The sequence below is a fragment of the Drosophila gunungcola genome, assembly GCF_025200985.1.
Source record: "Drosophila gunungcola strain Sukarami chromosome 3L unlocalized genomic scaffold, Dgunungcola_SK_2 000002F, whole genome shotgun sequence".
Lineage (NCBI taxonomy): Eukaryota > Metazoa > Arthropoda > Insecta > Diptera > Drosophilidae > Drosophila > Drosophila gunungcola.
In genome coordinates this window covers 7,930,052-7,954,570 of record NW_026453178.1, presented here as the reverse complement: position 1 = coordinate 7,954,570, position 24,519 = coordinate 7,930,052, and the positions used below count along the sequence as shown (strand labels likewise).

General features: G+C 39.2%; 1 protein-coding gene and 1 long non-coding RNA gene across 3 annotated transcripts in view; one reads left to right on the top strand and one right to left on the bottom strand.

Moving 5' to 3' along the window:
* LOC128257085 (F-box/LRR-repeat protein 16) overlaps nt 1-24,519 on the bottom strand; it is a 37,508-nt gene that overhangs the window by 9,729 nt on the left and 3,260 nt on the right. The window contains 5 exon segments of the mRNA XM_052987903.1: nt 13,270-13,387; nt 13,471-13,644; nt 20,545-20,727; nt 20,729-21,646; nt 21,648-22,002. Coding sequence (XP_052843863.1) covers nt 13,270-13,387; nt 13,471-13,644; nt 20,545-20,727; nt 20,729-21,646; nt 21,648-21,821 — 1,567 coding nt within the window. The 5' untranslated portion in view covers nt 21,822-22,002.
* LOC128257115 (uncharacterized) lies at nt 172-11,870 on the top strand. 2 transcript variants are annotated; one of them, XR_008267838.1, is made up of 2 exons: nt 172-1,140; nt 10,965-11,870. It is a non-coding gene; the product is annotated as an uncharacterized LOC128257115 (long non-coding RNA). The 2 variants fall into 2 exon arrangements; XR_008267837.1 differs by having other exon boundaries at nt 10,962-11,870.

Below are 24,519 nucleotides of genomic sequence, written 5' to 3'. Positions count from 1 at the left end.
CTTCTTTGCTATGAGCTTTAAATAATAATTTTTCAATACAAAGAGTTTTCAGAACATAACTTGAGTAAGTACTGCTTTAAAAGAGAATAAAGTTTTTTACTTTTTAAACAAAGTAATTAATTTCGCATATGAAATATAATTGAAAGATGTACATTTCTTTGTGAATTTTTTAAGAAATTTATAATTATGATATTTTAACGGAAATCGGATTTAGTTATTAAGCTTGTAATTTTTCTGTAATATGCAAACCCGTATTTTTATCTGATAAGTCCAAGCCATAGAGATTTGACTGTTGTGATGAGCATTTATACCGAGCACAGACGTAGATACAGTTACGATGCACTAAATCGAACGCTCGTGATGGAAACTGTGATTAAGTGCCGCCGGCGACACAAGCAGACCACAAAGCGATAGGGAAAATCCGCGGGGCGGGATGCGATGGTCGATAATGATCGCAGCCCGAGTGACATCGATTGAATTACACTCGGAGTGAGTTCAGAGCATGGGCATTGGAACCAGCGTTAGAAGCCCCTCAGATCACCCAGATCGGCCAGATCGCATCTCCCGCCCGAGGAGTCGGCGCTTATTTATCGCGCCTGCAATCACCGCTGAATTTCATTTCATTATCAGCGCTCTATCGACGCGCAACGATTCTCAATTCAATTCGATTCGATTCGAGTCCCGATCGGAAACTAATTCCCAAACAAGTCAAAACAAATCACCTCATGGTGCAGCTGGTGATCAAGAGTTCCGAATCCTGTGCTGCAGTTTCGTTTTGTGACCGACACTAACGGGTAATTGTTTGGCCCCGCAGGATTACTCGTTTTTGCGATCACAAATCATGAAATTGCAGACAAAAGCAACAAAATCGTGGAACCAGTGAAAATATAACAAAGTTTGTGTGAACATAAAAAAGGACTATAATTTAATGTTAAATTCTTATTTTTTACGTTACAAAAAAATGTAAGATTGATTTTAAAATTAATTGTTATACTTTTTGTGATGTAAAGACCGAAAGTATGAAGGACTATTACGTAAAACTAAAACATAAATTGAACAAAAACAAATTTTAGTCGAGAATGGTGATTTTTTGAAATAAATACAAATTGGATCATGAGTGAAGATCAAAAATGCACAAAGGTTTGTAAATTTAACAATATTTTTAACACATTTACTGCTAGAATATATTTTAATAGGGATCATAACACTTCCTGATTAGTAAGATTTAAAAATAAATATTAAAATTACTATTTTTATATAGAATCAAGGCAGTAGCCTTCACTTCAGACTGTCTGTGTGAGATTAATATACAACATTTTATTGATAAGAGAATTGAATGCCAATCTAGTAAATATAATTTAATCTTGAAACGGTTACCCTGACGAGATCAAGAGAGAGTTGTAGATTATGCAATGGGTCACTACCAGGAATCAATGCTCACTGATTGTAGAAAAAGTGTTTTCGTTTGACTTTATTTTCTCTTCTCCAAACATGCTCGCCCAGCTCCATCTCAATAATGACTTTCTATTTATTCCTGTCGTGCGATAGGTTGGGAAAAACAAATTACTAGTCGCCAAAGTTGGTAATGATTCATTCGTTCTATGAATAAATTGGGTTCATTTTCCGGGAATTTCCGGCGGATTATGAGCCGTGGGAGAGCAAAGTCTACCTGGCTGCCTGATATGGAAATGGGAAACTCGCGCTCGACAGGACAGCGCATCAAAAATAGTGCCCCAAATCGTGGGCTTATGTTCCCCCAGCACACGCACTCGTTGAGACAGAGACAAGTGTCAATAGAAGGACGTGGGAAGGAACGGGACGGGGGCGGGGAACACAAACATGTCGGGCAAACAACTTGTAACTTGTGTATCTGTAGCCATGAGATACATTTACATGTCCCATAACAACTAGCGACGTTTATGCGAGCCTCGTTTGGCATTCAGCTTCTGTTTTCCCAGGCCAACGTGTTCACTTTTCCCATATTCCACACACAAAGACCAACAAAAAAAAATATACATTTCGACTGTCGTCGACGAAGGTTTGAATTTGATTTTTTTCATTAACAAAAAGTTTCCGAGCATAAGGTTTCGATTGAACAATGGCCCAAATGTGTGTATTTTTATACTTTCCAGTCAACTTTTGTTGGTTTTCACAAACAAAAAAGAAACTTCTTGAAATTCTTTTTGTCCCAGCACTGGGACAACTCTCAAATTCCACGTTTATTGGCAGCTCTTGTCTCTTGTCATGGCTTTCATTCTCCTACTTTTGGCATGCCAACGATTTTTATTGATTTTTCGGGCTATTTCGCATTCACATGAGAAAAGTTATGCTCACATAACGGTTAGCATTTGTTTATGACATTCATTTGATGATTGCTGATTTTTCAAATTGCCTCGTTTGGGGTCAATGGGGGAAAATTGCATTTGCTCAATGTTTTCCCCTACTCAGCCAATACATAATTGTGTTACGTTGCGTATGCGTGATGTGAATATTACGCATACGTCAAAAACTTGTGCTAATAAAAAGTCTATGGTCATAAGATTGCTTAGTATTTGAAGTTTGGCCAGCTACTTTGAGAAAAAACATTAGTTCAAGATGTACCACAAAATGAGTAAAATTTATTAGGAAAGTTAAAACTTTTCTGCCACCAAAACTGAGAAGCAATAAATTTAAATCATTTCTGGCCGATGCCAGTCAAACTCAAATCAATAATTAAAGCCGATTTTCAGACTCTTGCCGAGCAAATTAAAGCTCATTCAGGCGAACTCTACCCAAGCTGCTTAAAGTTTAAGTTCAGTTTGCTGCCAGTGGCAGTGGACGTAGATGGCAGTCATTATGCCAATTACTCGAAAGTGGAGCAGGGGAAATTGCCATGAAATTTCACTGTGGCAACAAAACTTTTACGAGTATATTAAATAAAGCAGCGGCAGCAGCAGCAGCAGGATAAAAGCATTTTAGCTTAATAAGATCTTTGCCGAATCGAAACATACCAAAGTCGCCTTTCGGTTTCTCAGAAAATATAACATTCCAAATGGTTTCCTAACAAATGAAATGCCCTCAAAGAGTCGACTGCAGCCACTGAAAGTTAACAATAAACACCCCATTGTGCAGATACTTTGCCTTGAATCTGATTTCCATGTCAATAAACACTTTGTAACATTTTCAATCGTTTATTTTAAATTAATTCAAGCATTAATAAGCATACTTAAGAGATACTTTAACATAGTAAATTTTACATTTTTATATTGCTAAGTATTTACTAAAGGAAAAGGTGCTAAAAGAGCTAAGCCAACGAAACATTTCAAGTGCCCAAGTCTTATATTAATTCTTAGTTTAGTAACTTAATAACGCAGAAGGATAGTTAATTAAAGTCCCTACGAATCCTTTAATGCTGAGCAACCAAGTTTCTAGATAGTTTAAGTTTCGCCTCATCTAGAGTTTACCGAAGCTGCAATGCTAAAATAAATCTTACCCAATTTCCCGGGCTTCAGGGAACTGAGGCTTAACCGCTTTAGGGTTTAAGTGGCCTGTCAATTACCGGCAAACTTTGAGGCCAAACAATGAATGCGAAAATGAGCAGGAAAAGGTCGTCTGGGGGTCGGGGGTCGCGAGTCGCGATTCTCGAGCTGAGTCCCCTCGCATAGGCAAATAATGTTCGAAACGTGCAGGCCTCATTAGGCTTCCCCCTCATTACAGTTGCCATGGAAAACGGGAAGGAAGTGGTCGCAAAGTGGGTGGAAAGTGGGTGGAAAGTGGGTGGAAAGTGGGCGGAAAGTGGGTGGAATGTGGGGGCATAAGAAACCGCGAATTGCGATGAGGTTACGCAATGGCAGATTAGCTCCAATTGGGGTTAGGGGTCTTGTGGAAGTCAAGTAGTCGGTACAATTTAAAAAGACAGCAAAATTAAAGCATATGGTTTTTGAACCGAAAGAGAATTTTATAACAAGAAATTACAAATTAAGTATAGGATTTATTTACCCATTCTCTTACTTTTTACAAAGATTATTCACTTGGTAAGATGATGATGAGTTTCCTTGGAGTTAAAGAACGCTCACATTAAACATACAAGCCGCTCAACAATGAGAAAAAAGGTATTCATGTATTTCTTAATAACATAATTCATCATCTTTTAATCTTTTAAAAGGAACATAAAAACATTTCTACATTATTCGCAGCTAGCATCTGCAACCTTGAAAGAAATTAGTACATTCAACTATGCTGACCATAAATTCATGTGTTGTGTTTTTATTGTATTTTTTTATATATGTTCTGTCTTGTTATAACCATAAATTTTGCTCTAATTTATGCAAATGAGACAGTACGAATTTGCCAAAAAGCGATAGAAAAAAACTTTGAAAGCGTGCCACAGAGAAATCGACGAAAATAAGATGTAGCTACAATTACGATTCTTTTGGCAGTCTGACAGAATTCACTGCAGCCGAACAACTTCAATCAGAATAATTTTGTTTGCTGTGCTTTCGACAAGGTTTGCTTGTCAAATCAGTAATTGAGATTACTATGTTTTCGCGGAAATATTTATTATTTTGAGATCGGATTTGTCTTGGGTTAAGCTCAATCAAAGTGGATATACAAAGATGTAATAGGTAAAAGGCTTATAATTTTTTGTCTAATATAAAAGCACATGAATAATTAATTATGTAGACTACACACCTTGAACAGAATAATAAGAGCCATAGTTTATTACTCAAGAGATAATATATGCCATTAATAGGTGGCATTTTATTTTAATTAATTGTTCATGGTTTTAAGCTAATTTTTAAAGTATGAAGGAACTTACATAATTTAATAGTTAATTTCTTAAAACCCAATTGACCCACAGAGTCCTATTTGAAACTTATGTTTGGGGAGGCTTTATTAAAAATGCATTCAAAGCGCTCAGCTGGATTGGCGACTAATGGTCCCCGTGTGCTGGATCCTTCTACATACGTCTCTGCTCTGTCTGCAAGCATAGTTTTCCTGCGCTTTCCCACGTTTTCCTCCATTTTCCACGCACATCGTTCATGTGGGTGCGAATTTGATTGGCAGTTGGCCGGAGCTCCTTCTAAAGTCCTCCCTTGTGACTTGGCTCACATATTTTCCTGGCATTTTCACAAGCAAAAAAAAAAAGGAAAAATTGTTAACCCAGTTTCGTGCCCTGTTGTCAGTTCTTGTACTGGCCAACGAGTTCTTCCGCTCTGTTTCTTGAGCATTTTCCACTATAAACTTTAATGACGTCAATTACTCCTCTCCAGTTAAAGTTAAATTGCTCCAGTTTGACTAGGATGTGCCTTTTAATTGCTGAGAATTGGTGCAGAATAAATGCTTTTTTGCTTTGTTCGGCTTTTTAAGTGTTCGAGTAGAAACCTGTAGTTTATTCAAAGTTTATTATTGCTTTGGCTTGGAAAGTATACCTCTATACCTCTAAGTAAATACTGATTTTTTAGTCTCTCTTTAAAATAATTATTTAATATTATAAATACCTACAATACGTTCTAAAGGCATTTATTTTTTTAGTTTTTCTGATAGGCCTTTTTGATGGGAACTTGAAAGGGGATTGCAATTTTAGACACCTCACATTTCCACTTAACTTTACATATATCAAAGGAAATTTTAAATTAGCCAGAAGCTTGTATCAGGTCTTGCCCTAATTTGACTTTTGTCTATAATTTCACTTGACACTTTCCCCGCTGTCCGGTGAAAGTGACAGAAAGTCCCCAGCAGATGCCACTTTCCTCGCAAGGCGGAGGTGGTGTAATCCTAAGCTGCATATGGAGGCCTGGCACTATGTATATATAGTGGCCGATATAAATAGAGGATTGGAGATCTGTTTAGGGCCCCAGATGTCGGCAATTGACAACATCATCAGCAGGAAAATCAGTAGCTTGATGATGGCCACCACTGGATATTGTGTGTGTGGGCGTGGGCTTAAATGCACATGCAGCTGGATATTTTTCTTCATCCTTTTGATTTTCCGATGTGCGTCATTGCGTGCAACTATTTCCGCCGTAATCCCGTGTGCGTGAGTCTGTCTCGGCTGCCATCAAATGCAATTAAAATGGAATTTCACTCGCCCACTTGCCATTTGCCTTTTCTGCAACCCTTTTAGCCATGAAACTTGCTGCATGTGGCAGCCTCTCAAATCGCATTACATAAGCCAGCAATTATGTTCCTTGTGGCCTGGCCCTCAACTTTGAACTTGCTTGTTTACATGCAAGTTGACGTTATGTGCGTATATTCAGTGCATTTACAATATATACAATGTGGACTGAAAGTTGAAGGGACTTCTGAGGGCGGGAGTGCAAAACATGTTTGTCCTTGCCCTGTATCTGCTAACTGACATTTTCTGCTTCAAAGCAATCTGTGTGCATTTTCAATTCCATTTATTTATTTTAGGCCAGCTCTTGCCAGTTTTATTAGTTGTTTATTTCCATAGACAATGTCATTGAATATCAAATGCACACTGTCTATTGCAAAGAATTGAACTATTTAATTGCAGTTCAATTTACGATTTACTGTATATTTAAATCTTATTTCGACAGTTATAGAATTTGGAAAATAATTTTTAGTTGTTAAATTTTCTTAAAAACTAAAGAAAAAACAACATTTTATTGTAAAATTTTGTACAAAGGCATAGTTGCTTTAATATGACTTAAAGGTAAACAAATGTTTATTTATCGCCGGGGTAATTGCTCTAAGAATTATGGCGCAAATATTAATTTTAAGCTACGATTTAATTAATAACAAATTTCTTATCTTTATAACTTGGTTCAAAACAGTCTGATTTTTAATTAAATGAATTCTTAAACTTGAAAAGATTTTGTTTATTAATTAGGCGTTTTCATTTTTCTCCATCATCAGCAGTCTGCCATAAAGTTTTATTCCGCAGCAGAAATAAACTTAAAAGTTTACCCCAACTTGGAAACATTTCTTACTCCAATCTCAACTTTTAAACCCCAAGAAGCTGCATTTAATTAATGAAATTCACTGGGAGTGCACTTTCCGTGTCGCCGCATTCACTGCTCTTCGGGTGCTCTTCAAAAGGCGCAACTTTGAGCAAATTACGTCAAGTTCATGGTCACTGCCAGCTGACAATTGATTGACAATTTGGCCAAATACCCACCGCAGGAGGGACCATGCGTGCCGGGGGAACGAAGCCATCGCCCCCCAAAGAGCTTTTATAAAAATAAAGTTAATTAAAAATTGCTCAGCGAGAGTGCGCGCAAGAAACACGACGAAAACACAGGAGCCACATCCGAGTGCCTTGAAAATGCAAATGTAATTAAATAAACACGACACCCGACGGACGCCCATCAGCGGCGGTGTTCCCAGTACCCAAACTAGGATTAGATGGATGAGGGGCGGGGCAGCAAGGAATTTCTATCCCACTGGCCTGGCCCCCTTAAAGCCGGGAAGGTTTATCAATTTCGGGACCGGAGGGCGGACAACTGGCAATGCTGCTGGCTGAAGATGAAGATGAATTCGATGCTATGGCGGGCAGGAATTTCTCCCTTGCCAAAGCAAGAGGGTTAGAAATTTCCCCAACCGCGCATACCAACAAGTCCAACATAATCAACATGGGGGTGGTCTGCTAAGGAAAAGCTAATAACACTGTCCTTAAAGATTTTGTTACATTTAAATATTACCTATAAAAAATAGTTTCTTTGCCTGCTGTAACTCTAAAGAATTTCTGAGCCACTCCTGTATACGATTACTTAAATTTAAAACGGACCTGTTTAATACTAATTATTGCTTGGCAAAGCATCAGCAGTACTTTACTTATGTTTTTTTAAGATAGTTTACATTTATTATATTTATTTTATCACAAAAACTTATTTTTCAACAAACACGTTTAAAATATTGAACAATTTTAGATTGAAAATATTTTTGCAAAAACACAATTTACATATTTAATTGTATTCCAATAAAAATTCTTTAATAAACAAACTTTTTACGGTGCACAAACCAATCCATTTTACCTATTCTCTTGGATTGATGAGCGCTGCATCCGACTGCAGTTTCATCATGAGCATCCACTGAAGACATTATGCATTACAAATTTGGGTATGGTTAAGGGGAAATCGAGAAATGGGTATGATGCCCCGGGCATAGTGCATTTTGCGGTTAAATTGATGGACATGTCGCTTTCGCGTCGACAACTGCAATTGTTCAGGCGCGAAACGAACCGCAACCACTTCATTAGCAGTGTACCTAGGGAAGCATATCAACATCCTAATGTCACGCCTCTCAGCCTCATGCCTCATGGCAATCAAGAAAAAAGGGGGTAATAATAGTAATCACAATTCACAAATTGAGAAACACAAAATTTTATACAAAAATAACTGAAATTGACAATTATACAAGATTTTATGATTAAATCCCATTTATTTAATTGCTTCGGACTTTATTTAACAGAGGAGTTCGTGGGGAATTCATCAGTTGTTTTACCCACCCACACAAAGGATGACTACGCCCCTGGTTTTGTTCAGCAGCTGCGGATGCTGCTTACATTGAGTGAAAAGCTTGGTGGGCCATGTAGAGGAATTTGATTTGTCGACCGACAAGGTTTTGTCGTTGCCTCAATTCATTATTTCTTTGCTCGGACTCTGCTAAATGAAAGGCGGCATTTATGTTGACACTGTTAATTAATGGCAGATTAACTTGTTCATTGTTTCGCTTACAATTGGACACTCTCGCTATTCGCATTCGCATTCGTGATATTCGCTAGCTCACGTGCGAACTCATAAATCACGCATACGCCCGGTTGAACGACCTCGCCGGCAATTAACGGCGCGGCCAACAAGGGCGTCCTGTCAATGTGTCAGTCAGCCAAACAGCCAAATAGTCACTCAGCCAGCTCAGCTAGCCAGCTAGAAGCTCTTCCGTTTCCGCCTGCGGTACGGATTGCGTGCCAAATGATGTGTCACCTCACATTCAAATCCCGAAGTGGCAACTAAAGCCGCAGCCACACATCCCAAGCCAAAAAGAACCCAGTCACGGAGAAAAAAAGCACTCAAATTTGATTGATATCTGTGTTGCATAATTTCTATATTTTTACTATTGGCTTAAGAGTATTTCAGATGTGTTTTTAGGTTTTTAAATTCACAAATTTTTGCCCATTTGCCTTAAAATTGGTAAGAAACTACTATATTAAGGCACTTGAAATAATAAAAGGGTAAACATAAATTGCAATTTCTTGGTAAAACTTTATAAGGAATATGAGGAAATACCTTTGAAAATTCTTGGAATAATAAACGGTATATAGAAACTTACATTTCTTGGTAAAACTAATTTTGATTAGTGCAGACTGCCTTGTAACAGAGTTATGAGTTATTTCCCCCAGTGTTGAGCTGACATGGGCCATAAAAATGTTTCTGGCCGAGTGCCAGCCAGAGCCTTCGCTGTCTCCTGTGAGCGGAGCCATCACTCCGAACCTGGAGCCTGGCCCAATTCAATTAGATGCCAAATGCAATTAGCTAAATGGCTTCTCGATGTTGTGATAAGCACCCACTGGCACCGATGTTGCCCCTGTGTCAGCAGTTTTCATGGCCGACGGCCAGCGGAAACGGACTGGGAGTTGTTATTAAAAGTTTTGCCACCGCCGGGGCAAAAGTTCAACGCCAGGCAGCTGAAAACTGAAAACTGTTAGCTGCGAACGGGCTTAGCCAACTTCTGAGAACGGTTTAGACTGCAAGTTGCCGGCAACTGTACAAGGTTGCGCTTTAACTGCCAGTTTTAAACTTAGTGTAAACTTTGAAGACCATATTGCGTAAAGCCAGGTTTAAATCCTTTTTTTTTTTTGTATTTTAGGCAATAAGAAAAATCCCCAAATTGCTTAATTTAATAGCTAAAAATTTTAAATTAATCATAGTTTATAGAATTTTACAGTTACAAATTTAATTGGCTTGAAAGTACGAATTATAACATAAAGTGTGACATTAATGGAAACCTTTTTTCATTAAAATTATAATTTAATAGAGCATTCTCGTACGGAAAATAAAAATAAACTGTATTATGTGCTTAATAAAAAATGATTAAAATGTCCTACGGGGATTAAGTGTTAAAGGTTTCCGAGGCCTTTGAATTACCAATAATTAAAAATGTATTGTACTTCCGGAATGCGGTCACTTAAATTAAATCGCAAAATAAATAAATGAAAGCTTACATTTATTCGTGTCCCTATTTTATGCTCGAATTCGTATTTGATTTGTGTTTTTTGTTGTCTTGTTTATGCTTGCTGGGCAAACAGTTTATGATTGGGCTGCAATTTATACAAAATACCGCCATTAAATATGGCGCCTATTTGCTTATGTCCTCACGAATCGTCAGCCCAGCCCACCGACCACCGCCCTACACAAATATAAGCACAAACAAAAACACAGACACGCAGACAGAGCGCAGCCAATCTTTGTTATACGGTGCGGATGTGTAATTTGCTTTTTATACATTTGATACTGGCTTTTCGGGCTTTTGATGCTCCTTCATCCATCAAGCTGTTTGCAGAAGCACAAAATATGCTTAACACAGTGTGTGCTTGGATGTGTTTTAATATTTTATAAATATTCCACTCTCCCTAAGCTTTAAAACACATAGTTATGGTGTTTAATTTTCAGCTTATTTGAGGAAAGAAGAGATTTATGATGATGTGTTTTTCCCCTTTCGTAATGAGTTTTTCTAGACGACATATAGAGAAAAAGTGTTGATTTATTTGCTTTAAATAACTTAATATTAAAGTCTTAATGAAGTCTTTTAATGAATTATTTGTAATCCATTTATACTTTGAATGGTTTTTATACTAATACTTTGATAAAATGAAATTGATTATTTTAAAGACAAACTTATATCATTTTACAATTCATTGATTTATTGTTAATAATAAACAATTTTCAAAGAAATCTCAGTTTTATCAAGTTTAGCCTGTATTTCAAAGTGGAATCTCTATTAATAAACTATTCTATAATCAGCAGGAGTTTATTTCCAGGTGCATCTATGCAAATCAGTGTCGAAATGCGCATCCCACCACATCCTCCAAGGAAAACCTGCGACTGCAGCCGCATCGATGCTCAGTGAACTGCAATAATTCGATTTCGATGCGCAGCTCGGCAGGCAGAAATCTGGCTGGTTAACTGCTGAAGCCGTAGCAGCAGGAAAATGCAAAGGAAACGGACAGGCGGAGGGTGTGGGCTGGAAAATCCAGCCAAGGGAAGCCATCTACCTGGGCGCCTGCAGCAACCTGCAGCTTAATTTGTGGCGCAATGTGTGACGAGGATAGGGGAAAGGCCTTTGTTGATTGCGCAGGGGGATGGAGGGGGGTGGAAAAGAAAATGACGTGCCATGAAATTGATTGCAAAGTTTTCACCCAAAACTCTCAACCCTCTCAACCAAACAGACTGAAGAGGCAGCTCCTCCATGGAACTCGGCACTCAGGTGGGCGTCGTCAAAGGTCAAAGCAGCGTGCATAGGCAAAGCAAAAACTGCCAGCTTTTCTCGACCTCCGACCCTTAACCCTCGAGTGGGCCCGGCTTATGTTTGCCTTCGCCGTCGATCGCATATTAAATGAGTTGACGTTCAGGCGCCTGAGAAGGCCCCTAAGCACACCTTAAAATTGCTCTGTTGCGAGGCAATGTGGCCGTCAATTAAAGTGGTTTATGGCCAAGTTTATCCGCAGGATGTGCTCCAAGAAGAAAAGAGCAAGTTGAAACACTCGATTAATCAAATATAAAATGTACAGATATTGCGGGCAATAAAGAATAATGGCCACCACAAATCCTAACTTATAAGTATATTTTTTGTAAAACATTTTCTTCTTGTTTATTAATATTTTGAAAATTATTCAACTGTTAAATTTCAATAAAATTATTTTGAGAATCCCACTTCTAACAGTACTAAAGGGTATCATAACTGATAAAGGTATTTATTTAAGTATTTTTGTTTGATCAAACAAGTAAGTACTTTTTATCACATTTTTTATAATATTTCTGTGTATATTGCATTTCCGAATCACTATAATAATGCATGTATATACTGCCCTATATTGGGTTTTATTATTTATTGGTTTTTCGACCATAAACCCATTTATTTCCAATTTTTTGCCACACAAATATTCAGGGACATTTTTATTTACATTTCCTTTTGCTGCGCGACTGTAAAATCATTTCAGAGTAAAAGTTTTATTTCCATTTCATACATATATTTTTTTGTTGCTTGATATTTCCTATTTCCAGCTGCACCAGTGGACTGGACAAAAAGTGGACTTCTTTAGGGCTGGACTTTGCCAATTTGCGAGTGAAAAGGGTTCTTTTGCGCTGTGACGTCAAAGGATGTAAAAATAGGTGCTTACTTTCCTTGCCAGGAAACAGAATCGCACAAAAAGTGTCCCACAAAAAGTTTCAATTAGTTGAGTGCAATGTTTAGACACGATGACGAGGGCCCAGAGACACCCGTTTTTGGAAGCGGGACAAACCCGTGAGGAATAGGACTCGCTCGGTCCCTACACGGGCATTTCATTTGCCATGTTCGCATTTCTTTCACAACTCGGTCTCCAAGCGGCACACTCCCGGAGGATATCCGGCACACTCGTTTTGGACCACTATCAGGACGGATGTGAGGGACATCATTACACGAGTCCATTCAGCTATCCACATTTCTGAATTAAACATTACAACCGATGGAAATTGCTTTTACCATCGCTCAACCATTCTGATTGTAGAGCGAAGCGAAAGCTTTTTTTGTTCCATTTTTCACGCACACAGCAAATATATGTTATCACATTCCCCTTTTTATATTTCATGTATTTAATATATTAAATCAATTTTAAATTCCAAAATGTAGTAATATAAATTACTTAAAACATTTTAACTTTTCAGTCTTATTTTTGGTTTTCAATTTTAATTAAACTAAAATCAGTCTATCTATCTCCTTGCTTAAAATAATTTAAGATCTCCCGCTTTGATTCTATTTATAAAGCTGACTGTACTATATGATATAACATTCAATTAAATTAACCATAGTTTAGATTTTTTAATATTCTTTTGTGGCAAATAATGATATAAATGAAAATAGATAATAAAATCCCTAGAGTTCTGATATAATTTATAATGATAAACAAAAGTATACGATAAAAATAGATATAATAATAAAAATAAATATTGATATGATTTTGTAGCCCTCCAATTTTTTCCCTCTGCACTCTGTGGCACAAATTGGATCCGCCCCCTGATATCCGTTCCACATGGTATTTGATTAATTGGCGGGAGGCAAAGTGTCGCTTACCGATATTAACGATGCCATGGTTGGTTAGTTCCCAGCACGACTGCAGTCGCAGGATGCTGAGGCTGTGGCTCTGTTTGGGCGAGAAGTAGCCGAGTGCCGCATCCGTGACGTGGTAAGCCTGTTGGGACCAAGAGCAGATTCAATTAAATCGAGATTGGGAGGAGGAATGTGGGAGGAGGATCCTTATCAATCTGGACTTGCCTGCAGCGAGAACTCGTAGAGGGAGGGGAGCAGCTGGGCCACCGCCCCCACCGCCTCGTCCGCGATGTTGATGCAGTCCGCCAGCGACAAGGACACAATTCGGGGCGTTAGACACGCCCACAGACCCGCCTCGGTCACCTCGTTGCAGCCAGCCAGCTCCAGTTCAAACAGACTCTGCAATCCAAGTATATAAATAAATCAGAGACCACATCAAAGACACACTGTTTACACACTGGCATTTATTAAATATGAAATTGTTCACAATATTAAATCTGCTTTTATCATTTTATATGAGTGCATTTCATTCTAAGGAACACTTTAAACTCAAAAATCCTTCAAAAGTGAATTGTATTCCTTTAATAAGGCTTAACACTTACAACCACTTTATTTTTAGAATGCCTCTTTAGAAATGTAACCAAATCTTAATTGTAAGGCCAAAAGAATTTAAACGATTTGAATTCGATTTGATTGTAAACAAAATTGGAAGCAGATTTCAAATTAAATTGTGACCAATGCAAAAATGTTTCATAATGAAATCAATTAATTGCAAGGCATGTTTCTATTGTTAAATATAATATAAATGGTCTCCCAACAAAAAATTAAATAATAAATGAATAATAAAATAATTCAAAAAGCCTTGCAATTTTTCAATAGTTCAGAAAAGGAATATGAAATTATTTAATTAATTAATTTCCGGACAATAAATAAATACTGGATCTTGGCAATGAATGCTATCTAATATGATGGCTAAAGTTCTTCGATTTTGCTTAGAAAATTCCTAAGTTTTGTTTCTAATCTCTTTGCCTAAAATTTGCTATATTTGTCTTAAAGGTTGACTGCTCTGTCATCAAGCCGTCAAATGTTTTTATGATCTGCTGTCCGATGAATTCTAAAATACTTTTGGACATTTCACAGCGTTCATAAACGTTGACACTTGGCGAGCAGAAAAAATAAAGGCCAATCGCAGGCGAGAGAAAAATATCAAAACGAAAATACCTCCGCATGTATATATTTTTACATAAAATATGTATATAAAAGTACATATATCAATATGGTATACATGTTTAAATCACAGGTGATATTACTTAAATTCTGCTGATGAACATTCCAAATTATCACATAATTAAAAGCGCTGCTTTTAATTTTTTCCTTGACGCCTCAAAAATTGCCACAAAGTGAGTCACTAAACGATTAAAATGATACTGTTTGTTCATTGATTTTAGCTTGTGGCAATGTAAATTAAAGTTCATATTAGGGACTTACGATGACTTCTCGATTGTGTGTATAACTGAGTGTCACAAAGCATGGAAACCTAATTGGGTTTTCGCATTCACCCTATAGACATATATCATGCGGTGGACCGTAAACAAAACACGGAAAATTGCATGCTGATTATCTTCTTTGGTTGGATTGTGTGCGTGGAATGCGGCAAAATTGAATGGAAAACCTGGCCACAGAGAGCAAAAAAATTACTGTTGCCACCAGGTGGGTGCAACGCTATAGCAGCGAAGTGGAGCGGGAATTCCATGAAATTAAATTAAATTGCAATGCTCCCAACTTTAGATGCCGAAATTTATGAGTCAACAAACTGGGAAAACTTTTCTGCTAGCTCAAAAATGATTTCTCCATGCGTTAGACGAGCAATTGAAATCCCCATAAATGGATAAACTTTGACCTTTTCAAGAGCAAAACATGGTCGGGGAAGTAAAAGCGAGAAAAACACATAAAATCTCGATGGAAGGGACCAAAATTCAAGGGGCAGACTTTGTGTCGGGCTACATTTCGCCATTGTTATAAAATCGCCCGATTTCAAATAATTTCCCCGCCCCAAAAACCGGAAACGTGGCAACAAAAGCGATAAACAGCAAATGCAGCCGGAAGCACGATATAAAAATGTAAGTCCCAAGGATGGTCACACACAAAACGCATTAAACGGGTACGAAAAATCTCACTCCCACGGCTGAACAACAATTACTTTTATTGTTGACGCAAAACTGGAGAAATAACAACACGTAAACAGCTAAAACAGCAAGATACTAATTTAATCCGAATCCAGAATTCGAATTCCCGTGAGTTCGGGTAATAAATCAAAATTAATTCATCCGTCGTACGCTTTGGATTAATTTATTTTCTCAGCACGATAAACCAATGGAATTGGGGAAAACAATTTTTTGAAAGATGGTTTTAAGTACATCAGATAAATGTGTTTTCTTAACATTGTGTGTAATGATGTAAGTAAAAGCACCTTAGCAATTTTGTCTTGATCAAAGTCTTTGAGTTAACTTATCTAATGAATAAAATTGAGTTCATTTATATATGTTTATCAAAGCAAAGTAAATTTAATTTGGAAAGCTGTGAAAACGTTTATATATTTTGTGTAAAAAATCTAGCAAATACTGTTTCAAGACCTAATTCTAATCTTATCTGAGGTTCATATTAGTGTTCAAAGTAACCTTAGCATAAATTAAAAGCCGGAGTCCAACTCGCTTGCGAATTAAATGGTCTAATTACGAGTGTGTTGAATATACACGGCCAGTAATTGGATTTTGTACATCGGTTAACTTTGCCAACAATCAGCAGCGGAAGGACCAACAATAAGCCAAGCCTTTGTCATGACTTCATTATGAATGGTAAATGTTCGGATGTTGTTTTAGTTTTTTCCTCTCCCCACGTTCTCTATTTCATTTTTATGGACAATTGTGGAACTTTTTCCCCTTGGTTGGCTTGCACAACAACACACACAACACACATAACACTAAATACAAAACAAAACAAAAACACGTAGTCGAAAGAAAACTTTTTTCGGTACCATGTGTCGGGCAGGAGTCAAAATCGATAGGAAAAGTCAACCACGCAGTGGAGAGTTCCACAATGAAATGCTAATGGCGGCGCACACATGGCAGGATGTGTGACTATTTAGCCGGATAAAGTTTTTCAGTGTTTTTGCCTCGGTTTCTGAGGTTTGAATTGCGACAACGACAGTTTTCGGTGGCTCTCCCCCAGATAAATTTAACAAAAATTGGGTTAATGAAGAAATTTCTTGCTTGGTCTTCAAATTAGGAATATTTTTCAGCTATATATACATTTTATAATTAACAATGTTTAAATTGTATCGACACAAAGCCCATGTTAATTAGATAGCCTGTTTACCAAAACACAAGAATTTATTTTATATTCTCTTTAATATTGTGCTATAAATGCAATTGAAGCACACAAATAGCATGCTACTTTATTTTATGCTTAGCAGACGATTTAAACCAAATATAATCTCTCAAAAGAGCATTCCAATTTGAATTTGAAATAATTTGTCGGATTAAATTTTGGAATTGCAGCTCAAATGGAATATGCATTTAGGTAGCCTAGCATAGTTTTATGGGTCAATGGGGTTTCGGGTTCAACGAGCTCCGGACCCACTTTAAATCCACCCCTCCCCTTCCACCGCCTTGCAAAAGTCCGGAGTGGAAACTTTGGGGCGGCAATGCGGAAATCGCATATATTCGCTTGAGGCGACTGCAGTGCCTTTGCCATTAAATATGTATGGGAATGCAGGAAAGTCGTCGCATTTCCGCCGCATTCAGCAGCAGTAACTAGCATTAATTTCGCGTTGCATGTTGAGGTTTTTCCGAGAAGTGAACGGGGGAAATTCCGTATGGCTAGGCCACATGCGCTTTCTGCTTGCTTTCTTTCCCCAAGGTCGAATTCCTAAGCCCGTTGCGGTTGATCCTTTCGGCATCATGACAAACACAACTTGTCCCCAGTGTGTCATTGTTGTTGACATGGCCAGCGACAACAGTTTGCAATCAAACCATTTGTTGGCGCTTCCTGCGCACACAAACTCGCATTCATCTCTGGTTGTTTCAGACACTGGCAATGGAACTAGGCTCATAAACATCACATGCATTCACAGTGGATTAATTCTGACATCAGCAGTCCTGGGTGACGTACGCTCACCGTTCACCAGGGTGGTCTGTGTTGCCTGCAATTTATTACCTTTTCCTATAAAAGGTAAAATGGTTAGCGAGTTGTTCCGAGCTTTAATAACTCATACGCAGTGTTGCCTTTTCTGATTCAATTTATTGCTTACAACGTAAGAGACTTTCTACACAACAAAAATCTTTAAAACCCCAGAAAACTAACAATTAGAAGCTCTTAATATTGTTAAAATCAACTAGTGGCTAAATTAATGGAAAACATTTAAAATTGCAAGAAAGCTAAAAGCTTTCAATATTTTTAAGACAAAATAATTAAAAATAATTCAATTTTTAAGCTTATTTGTATATATATTTTATACTTTTTTATCGGCAAGTCGTTGCTTTCATGTAAATCATTTTAATGACTAGTTTGAAACCATATCACTCATACGCAGTGTAAGCTCCATATTTCATATCTTGTCGGTAGCAATTGCACTATAAAATAAATTGCACTTTGGTAAAATAAATAAAAGTCTTACACGTATTTTCCCCTAAGACTTAGAGAATTTTATTTTTGTACTAAAACAAACAAGCATTCAGGAAAACATACTAGAAAAGGATCACCCTAATAAACAAAACCCATCAAATCGGAGGGGCTGTGAGTCTGGGGACGTGGAACAGTCAACTCAATGAGTGTGTGACTGACTGAGCTGACAGGACCGCAAATTCATGCAGAACGCTGCTTCCAGAGGACTTGGCCGCCGTCAGTTCACCAACATTATCCACTTTTCTGGCTCCTCTCTTGAGTGTGTGTGTGTGTATTTGAGTGTTTGTATTTACAAAGATGGACGAGTGCGTAAGTGAGTGTGTGTGTGTGTGTGGGATTGGACCATTTCCGGTGCCCCATGCTGGGCCCCTGGTGGATTAGGTTCCCAGATTGCTCGGGATTGGTCCATGAAATGAATGGATTAGTTCGCCCAGGGCCCTCACCACAGTTGGCCATCAATTAAGCTGCCCACTTGTTCGTCCAAATTCGATTGGGGTTGCCTGGGACTATTGAGGCAGTCCGGCAAACCGAAAAAGATGAAATCAGTGGGGAGGCCATCATAAAGACAAAGCGAGTGGAAAACCAATGGACAAAATAATGGGTTATTGTGGCCATCGGGGATGGGTAGTGTGAATCTGAGATTTAATTTATGTTTCATGAAAAAGCGATGAAGATGAATAAAATCTAATTACGGTTCAAAGATTTATCTTAAAACAACTTGGAAGTCGTGATTATTTTAGATTAGGGGTTTAGTTGTCAGTACTCTTTTGGCTAAATAACATAAACCTTTAAGCAAAACGCGGATCCTGATTTTCAAGACTTGATTATTCAAACAAAAACAAAGATTGCGCATAAAATATAAAGAAAATCATACCTGTAATAATAAAGTTTTTTCTAACCAATTTTATGAAATCTTATCTTACATTTTAAATTGGCTGAAAGTATTATCTGGGCTTTTTTGGTAAGATAAACATTTATTTAAAAAAATTTTTTTCCAATTGCACATTTTTCTGTTTATTTTTCTTGAATTACATTACTCTGCTGGCAGAACTTATTCACATAAATAATAAAATTCACGTTTTGTAATAATTTATTCAATGAAATAAAAATATTTTGATATATCTATAGACTTTTGCATAAATTTCAGATAATCCATTGCAGCTTTCATACTATTAAAATATGAATTTTTTTTCTCAAAACAAAAACTAATGGGCCGCAACTCGAGCGCATCTCATAAAAGATTCACGTGGCAGAGCGCAGAAATTATGAATGCATCACCGTGAGTGCTTTCGATTGAGCTACTCACACTCATTTCGCTCAAATTAGCGCAACAAAATAATGGGGTAAATTTAATGAAATTTATGAAGGGGCTTTGATGTGATTTGCATCTGAAATTGATCGCATCAATTCATTATGCTGGCAGTCGGCGAGTGACGAGGGGGGATTGTATCGCAAACATTCGCGAGGCGATGACACACTTTCAGCTCTGACACGTTTCATTTCTCTGGCGCGCGGCACAAGTCCCGAAATAAAATGAAAATAGTTTGCGTTAGCCAGCGCACTGTGATACACAATCGTGTGCGAATTTATTTCGCTTGTGGCCCCAAGCGGGACTGACCACTGTCAACTTGCCACTGGCCAAGAACGCCCACAGCTCTCAGACATTTTCCGATCCCATCTCCCCCTGACAACCAAACAAAAAAGGAACCGACAACAGACACCAAATCAAGTTGGATGTTGGGCCAAATGAAAGTCGTTTGCATGGGCCATCTGGGCCCCAAAAAACACCAAGAGCCAGCGAGTTGGGAGCAGCTGCCCAGGGATGGCCTTCGGGGCCAGATTTCCGGACATTGCCGTCTGCCCCCGGGCCTTGTCAAGTTGTCTTGCATTTTAAACAAACGACAGGCCATTATTCGAGCTTATGTGTAGACGGGAATTTTGCTTACATACTTTGTATCTAAAGTTTGTATCTCAAGGGCGAAGGGATTCGAGCGAACGCCGCTTGCCTAAACTTTTTCAGTCTGCTCTGTTACATTTTATCTGAGCTATATCTTAATGAGCATGCTGTTTTGGGATTGATAAGAACCTCAAGGAAAAATAGGCATAAAATTTTAGGGTATTATTGCATTAATAAAACCTTTTTAATCAATGGTTAAATTAAATTACTTCCCAATTTCAGCCGATGGAGTTTTTAGATAATTTAATGAATCGCTTTTTTTTTATTTTACGAAGGTGTAAGATGTCTAATAGTTCTATACACTATACAAGAAACAACAAACATGTCAAACATTTTTTTTTTAAATAAACTACCTTTGTATTTTCTGAATTACAGACTAAATTTCCCTAAAATAATTATTAAAGTAATTAACTAATGTTTTCTAATTATTTCCATTATTAAGGACATGAAAAACCTTATGTTTTATTTAAGGATTTTGCCCTACATTTCTCAAATTTAATGTTGATGTAATCAAAGACCTTATTATTATTGTTAAGTGATTACCGTAATGTTTAACGAATTGTAGTCCATAATTTCTTATTTAGATTTATATTTTTAGTGCTGTCTGAAATACCTCTCAATGAACTCCAGCAATCGAAGGAGATGCTGTGCAAACTCACCTGCAGGTGGTCGAGCAGGGTCTCCAGCCCCCGGTCGCTGATGGAGGAGCAGCGCAGGCTGAGCGAGTGGACGTGCTTGGAGGCGAGCGGGAAGGAGTGGACCACGTCGAGGGCGTCCTCGTCGGAGGCGCCGACGAGGCCGAGGGCGTGGAAGCCCCGACGGATGAGCGAGTTGTAGAGCTTGGCCGCGGTCGCAGCCGGCCATTTGGCGCAGCTCGCGGCACTGCAGCGTGGGCAGCAGGCCGCTCCAGTAGCGCGGACTGCGGTACAGTGTGTCCCGCCACTTGACGCACACCTGGGCCAGCACGCGGCGCTCGTACGGCGAGAAGTACTGGAAGAAGCGGCTCAGAAAGCGATCGTCCAGCAGCAGCTGCTCGATGCTGTGGATGGGCGGCGGGTGCTGCACCAGCTGGTGCTGCATGATCAGCGGCGACATGTTGCCGTACAGGTGCGGGTGCAGGTGCGGATTGGGCAGTTGTTTGCGCAGCTGCAGGGGCGTGCCGCCGCCACTGGCCGCCGCCTTTTGGGCGGCCACCATGCCCATGGTGCTGAAGGTGGGCGAGCCCGGGTTCACTGCCCCGCCACCCGGTATGGTTATGTTCATCTGCTTGGCAATGGACTTCACTGTGGGCGTGGGCGGGGCGCCCAGCGGCATGGGCATCCCAGTGGGCGGGGCCGGACCCACCAGCACATGGTGGTTGGAGTTGATCAGCGTGGAGGCCTGCAGCTGCAGATGTTGCTGCTGTGACTGTTGCAGCTGCAGATGTTGCTGCTGCTGTTGCTGTTGCTGCTGCTGTTGCTGCTGCTGCAGGAGGTGGTGTGTGGAGTTCTGGACCTGCGACGACTGGGTGATGGCTCCGCCGGGACTGGGGCTACTGCCCCGCGACGGCTTGTCCGGCGTCTGGGGAGGATTGGCATTGCTGGCGGGCGAGGGAACGGCCGCTGCAGCAGCCGGCGTGGAGGAGTTGCTATTGGATCCTGAGTTGGAATTGGAATTGGAGTTGGAATTGGAGTTGGAGTTGCCTCCGCCGCAGAGGGCATTCGTCACGCGCTCCATCACCGATGTCTTGCCGCTGGGTGCCGCTGGAGTGGGCGTGGCCCCCGCTTGTGGAGGCGGAGTCACCACCACTTCCTCCTCCCCCGCCACCTCCTCCTCCTCCTCCACCGCCGCTGGAGGAACTGTGGTGATGCTTCGAGCGCAGGCCCAGCCCATTGATCCGCTTGGACAACTCGGCGGAGGCTCGCTCGACCACGCCCTGCGCCGAGATCGATGACATCGTATGCTGGAACAGATTCACCTTGCCTCCCTGGGAAACGGCCTCTTGGAAAAGTGGAGCCCCGTGTCCTCGTCCCCTCTCCGATGTTCACTCGCTTGTCGTTTGCGTTTCGCTTATCCTTTACATCCCGTTTGCACTGCGCATTGTTCACCTTTTTCCAACGGCAATTAGCGAGGTCCACCTGTAACGAGGTAAGGCGATATGCAAAGGGTTAATGGTCTGGTTTCTGGTATCTGATTTCTGCTTGCAGTGGAGGGTCTTTTAAGCCAGCACGGAACTTTCATTAAATATACATGTGTGAGACAGGCACGGAAACGCATGCTTTACCGATAATCAGCTTTTCAATTTAAATATAATATGAAAAGGTTTACCTTTGGAAGTCTCAGTGAAACTCAACCATATATATAAAGTAAATAAATCAAAAAACTATTATTTAAAATACAAAAATTTAAGCCGTATAACTTACGGTTATAAAAAAAAATGTGTTTGTATAGTACAATAGTATTAGAAGGATAATTTCATTTCTATAAATAAGATTTAGACATCAACATTTTTACAACGTGGACGAGGGTATCCCACATTCGAAATAGATTTTCAAACATTCTTTATTAGCTTTTTGAAACATTTATACTCCGCAACCTAAGACCAGTCAACACTTTTTAGTCATTTCCTGGCAGGCCCAATGCAATTACATGATTTGTGGGAAATGGCCAACTGCAGTTTGTCACTCCCTGTCATTAGTTTCTTCGAGACTTCGAGACTTCGAGACTTGCCCCATGTGGCGGCATACGCGGTACTTTCGCGTGGCTCAACACGATACGAGCAAATCGAAAAGAGGGCCACAACAACCGGACAGATTTATAACCCACTTTCGTTGGGTTGGCGTGCGGGCCATAACCTTCGACCTCGATTCTTTTTCGCGACTTGTTGTGGCTGCAGATAGTTCGCCGATAAGGCAAACAATGTTTAAACTGCAACCTAACTAAGCCAAGGTAGTGCGCCACCCGGTACATTGCCTTCTGAGTCGCCATTTCGGACCGGAAGTACCAGGACCCGCGAAAACTTGGTCGCAGCCATTGGTCCTAAACGGCTTACGGAGATTTGCAAATTAAATTGCAGGAAACATTCATTATTTTTTTGGGTGAAAATTCAAAACTATTAAAATAATGGGTACTTAAACGTTTGAATTGTGGAATTACCTTCTCGAAGAAGAAAAAAATAAGTCTACCAGAGTTGCACAAAATTTGGAAAAAAATGTATTTTAATTTACAAATTTTGTAAACGAGCTTAGCATTTAAGTTTGACTAAATAGCAGTAGAGTTAATAAAAAATAAAACTTAAGCAAATTCGGATACATATTATTCCTTTCTTAAATAGTTCAGTTCTAAATATATATGTTTAAAAATTCAATGTTTGAATTTAGTTTTACTAAACTTGTATTACGATAGACAATATTAATCAGAAGTATCAGCTAAGAATAATGTTTCCCATCCTTGTTCAATAAAAGATGAAAATCATTTATGATATTGAAATCGATAGCCACTGCTTTCATCATCAAGTACATAAATAAAATCTTAAATGCTCAATTAAACGAGGCCACCTCGAAAGCTTCTTCTTGAGTTTCGCTTATCGAGGGGATACGTTGCCTTTTTTGTGAAGGGAAAAAACGTAATTGCCATAAATGCGCGGATTCGACTGAGCTCAGATCCGAAAGAGGGGCCTTTAAGTCTCAAGGTGAGCAGCCTCCTCCTCCTCCGGGGAGCGCTTATCGTTGGCCCGCCTGGCTGCATCCTCATCCCTGAACCTTCAGCCTTCATCCTTCGGCGTCATCCTTGCCATCTGGGCGTCGGTCCTGCCCCAATCTTCGCAATCGTCGTTGCCTTTCCGCTTGGACGTGGGCCCAAACAAAAGACACTCATCTCACCGCCCAAGGGGGCGTGGCAGAGACATTGACTGAGCTTTGTCTGCCATTTCCGGTCGGTTCAAATACGGAAAGTTCCGTTCCAGCACTCTGTACCCAGATGGGAAATTTCGACTTATTTAAACGATTTTCTTTTGATAAATTGACAGCAAAAATACCTTTATCCTCATAATGTAAGCTTGGTCTTTTAAACATTTTGCAAAGAGAATTGACATATAATTGAAAGTAAACTTTTAGAGATTTAAAATAGTTTTTTGTGTTTTTCTGTTATTTGATCTTTATATTATATTTATAAGAAAATAATACTTTAAAAATGTTGTTTTAATTATTTAGTCAAAGTAAATTTAACCGATTTTTATTTAAAGTATTGTAAATTTATACTAATATATTTCAATTAAAAATTCGGAATTGAGCTAAGGTGGTAAGAGTATTTAACCTTCGTTTTGAGTGGAGTAGCATTTTAAACGTGACTGGTTTTTATTGTCGAGATTTGATTGTGCGACAAATGCAAATACAAATTTTGTGCACGACACAGTCGAAAGTTGGCATTACCCAAGCAGGCTTCCTCGGTGCTTTCCGTCTGCTACAAGTTACACAATCCTCCTTGACTTTGCCAAAGGAAATGGAAATGGAAGCGGGGGGAGAAGGTCCTGGCGGATTCTCAATTGGGTTACTTCAAGTGGAAGCGAGTATCTCGCCGGTTGGGTGAAAATTGGCTTGATAATTTTTCAAATCAGTGTGTATGTGCCTTCCACTCATTCTTTTTAATTTTTAACT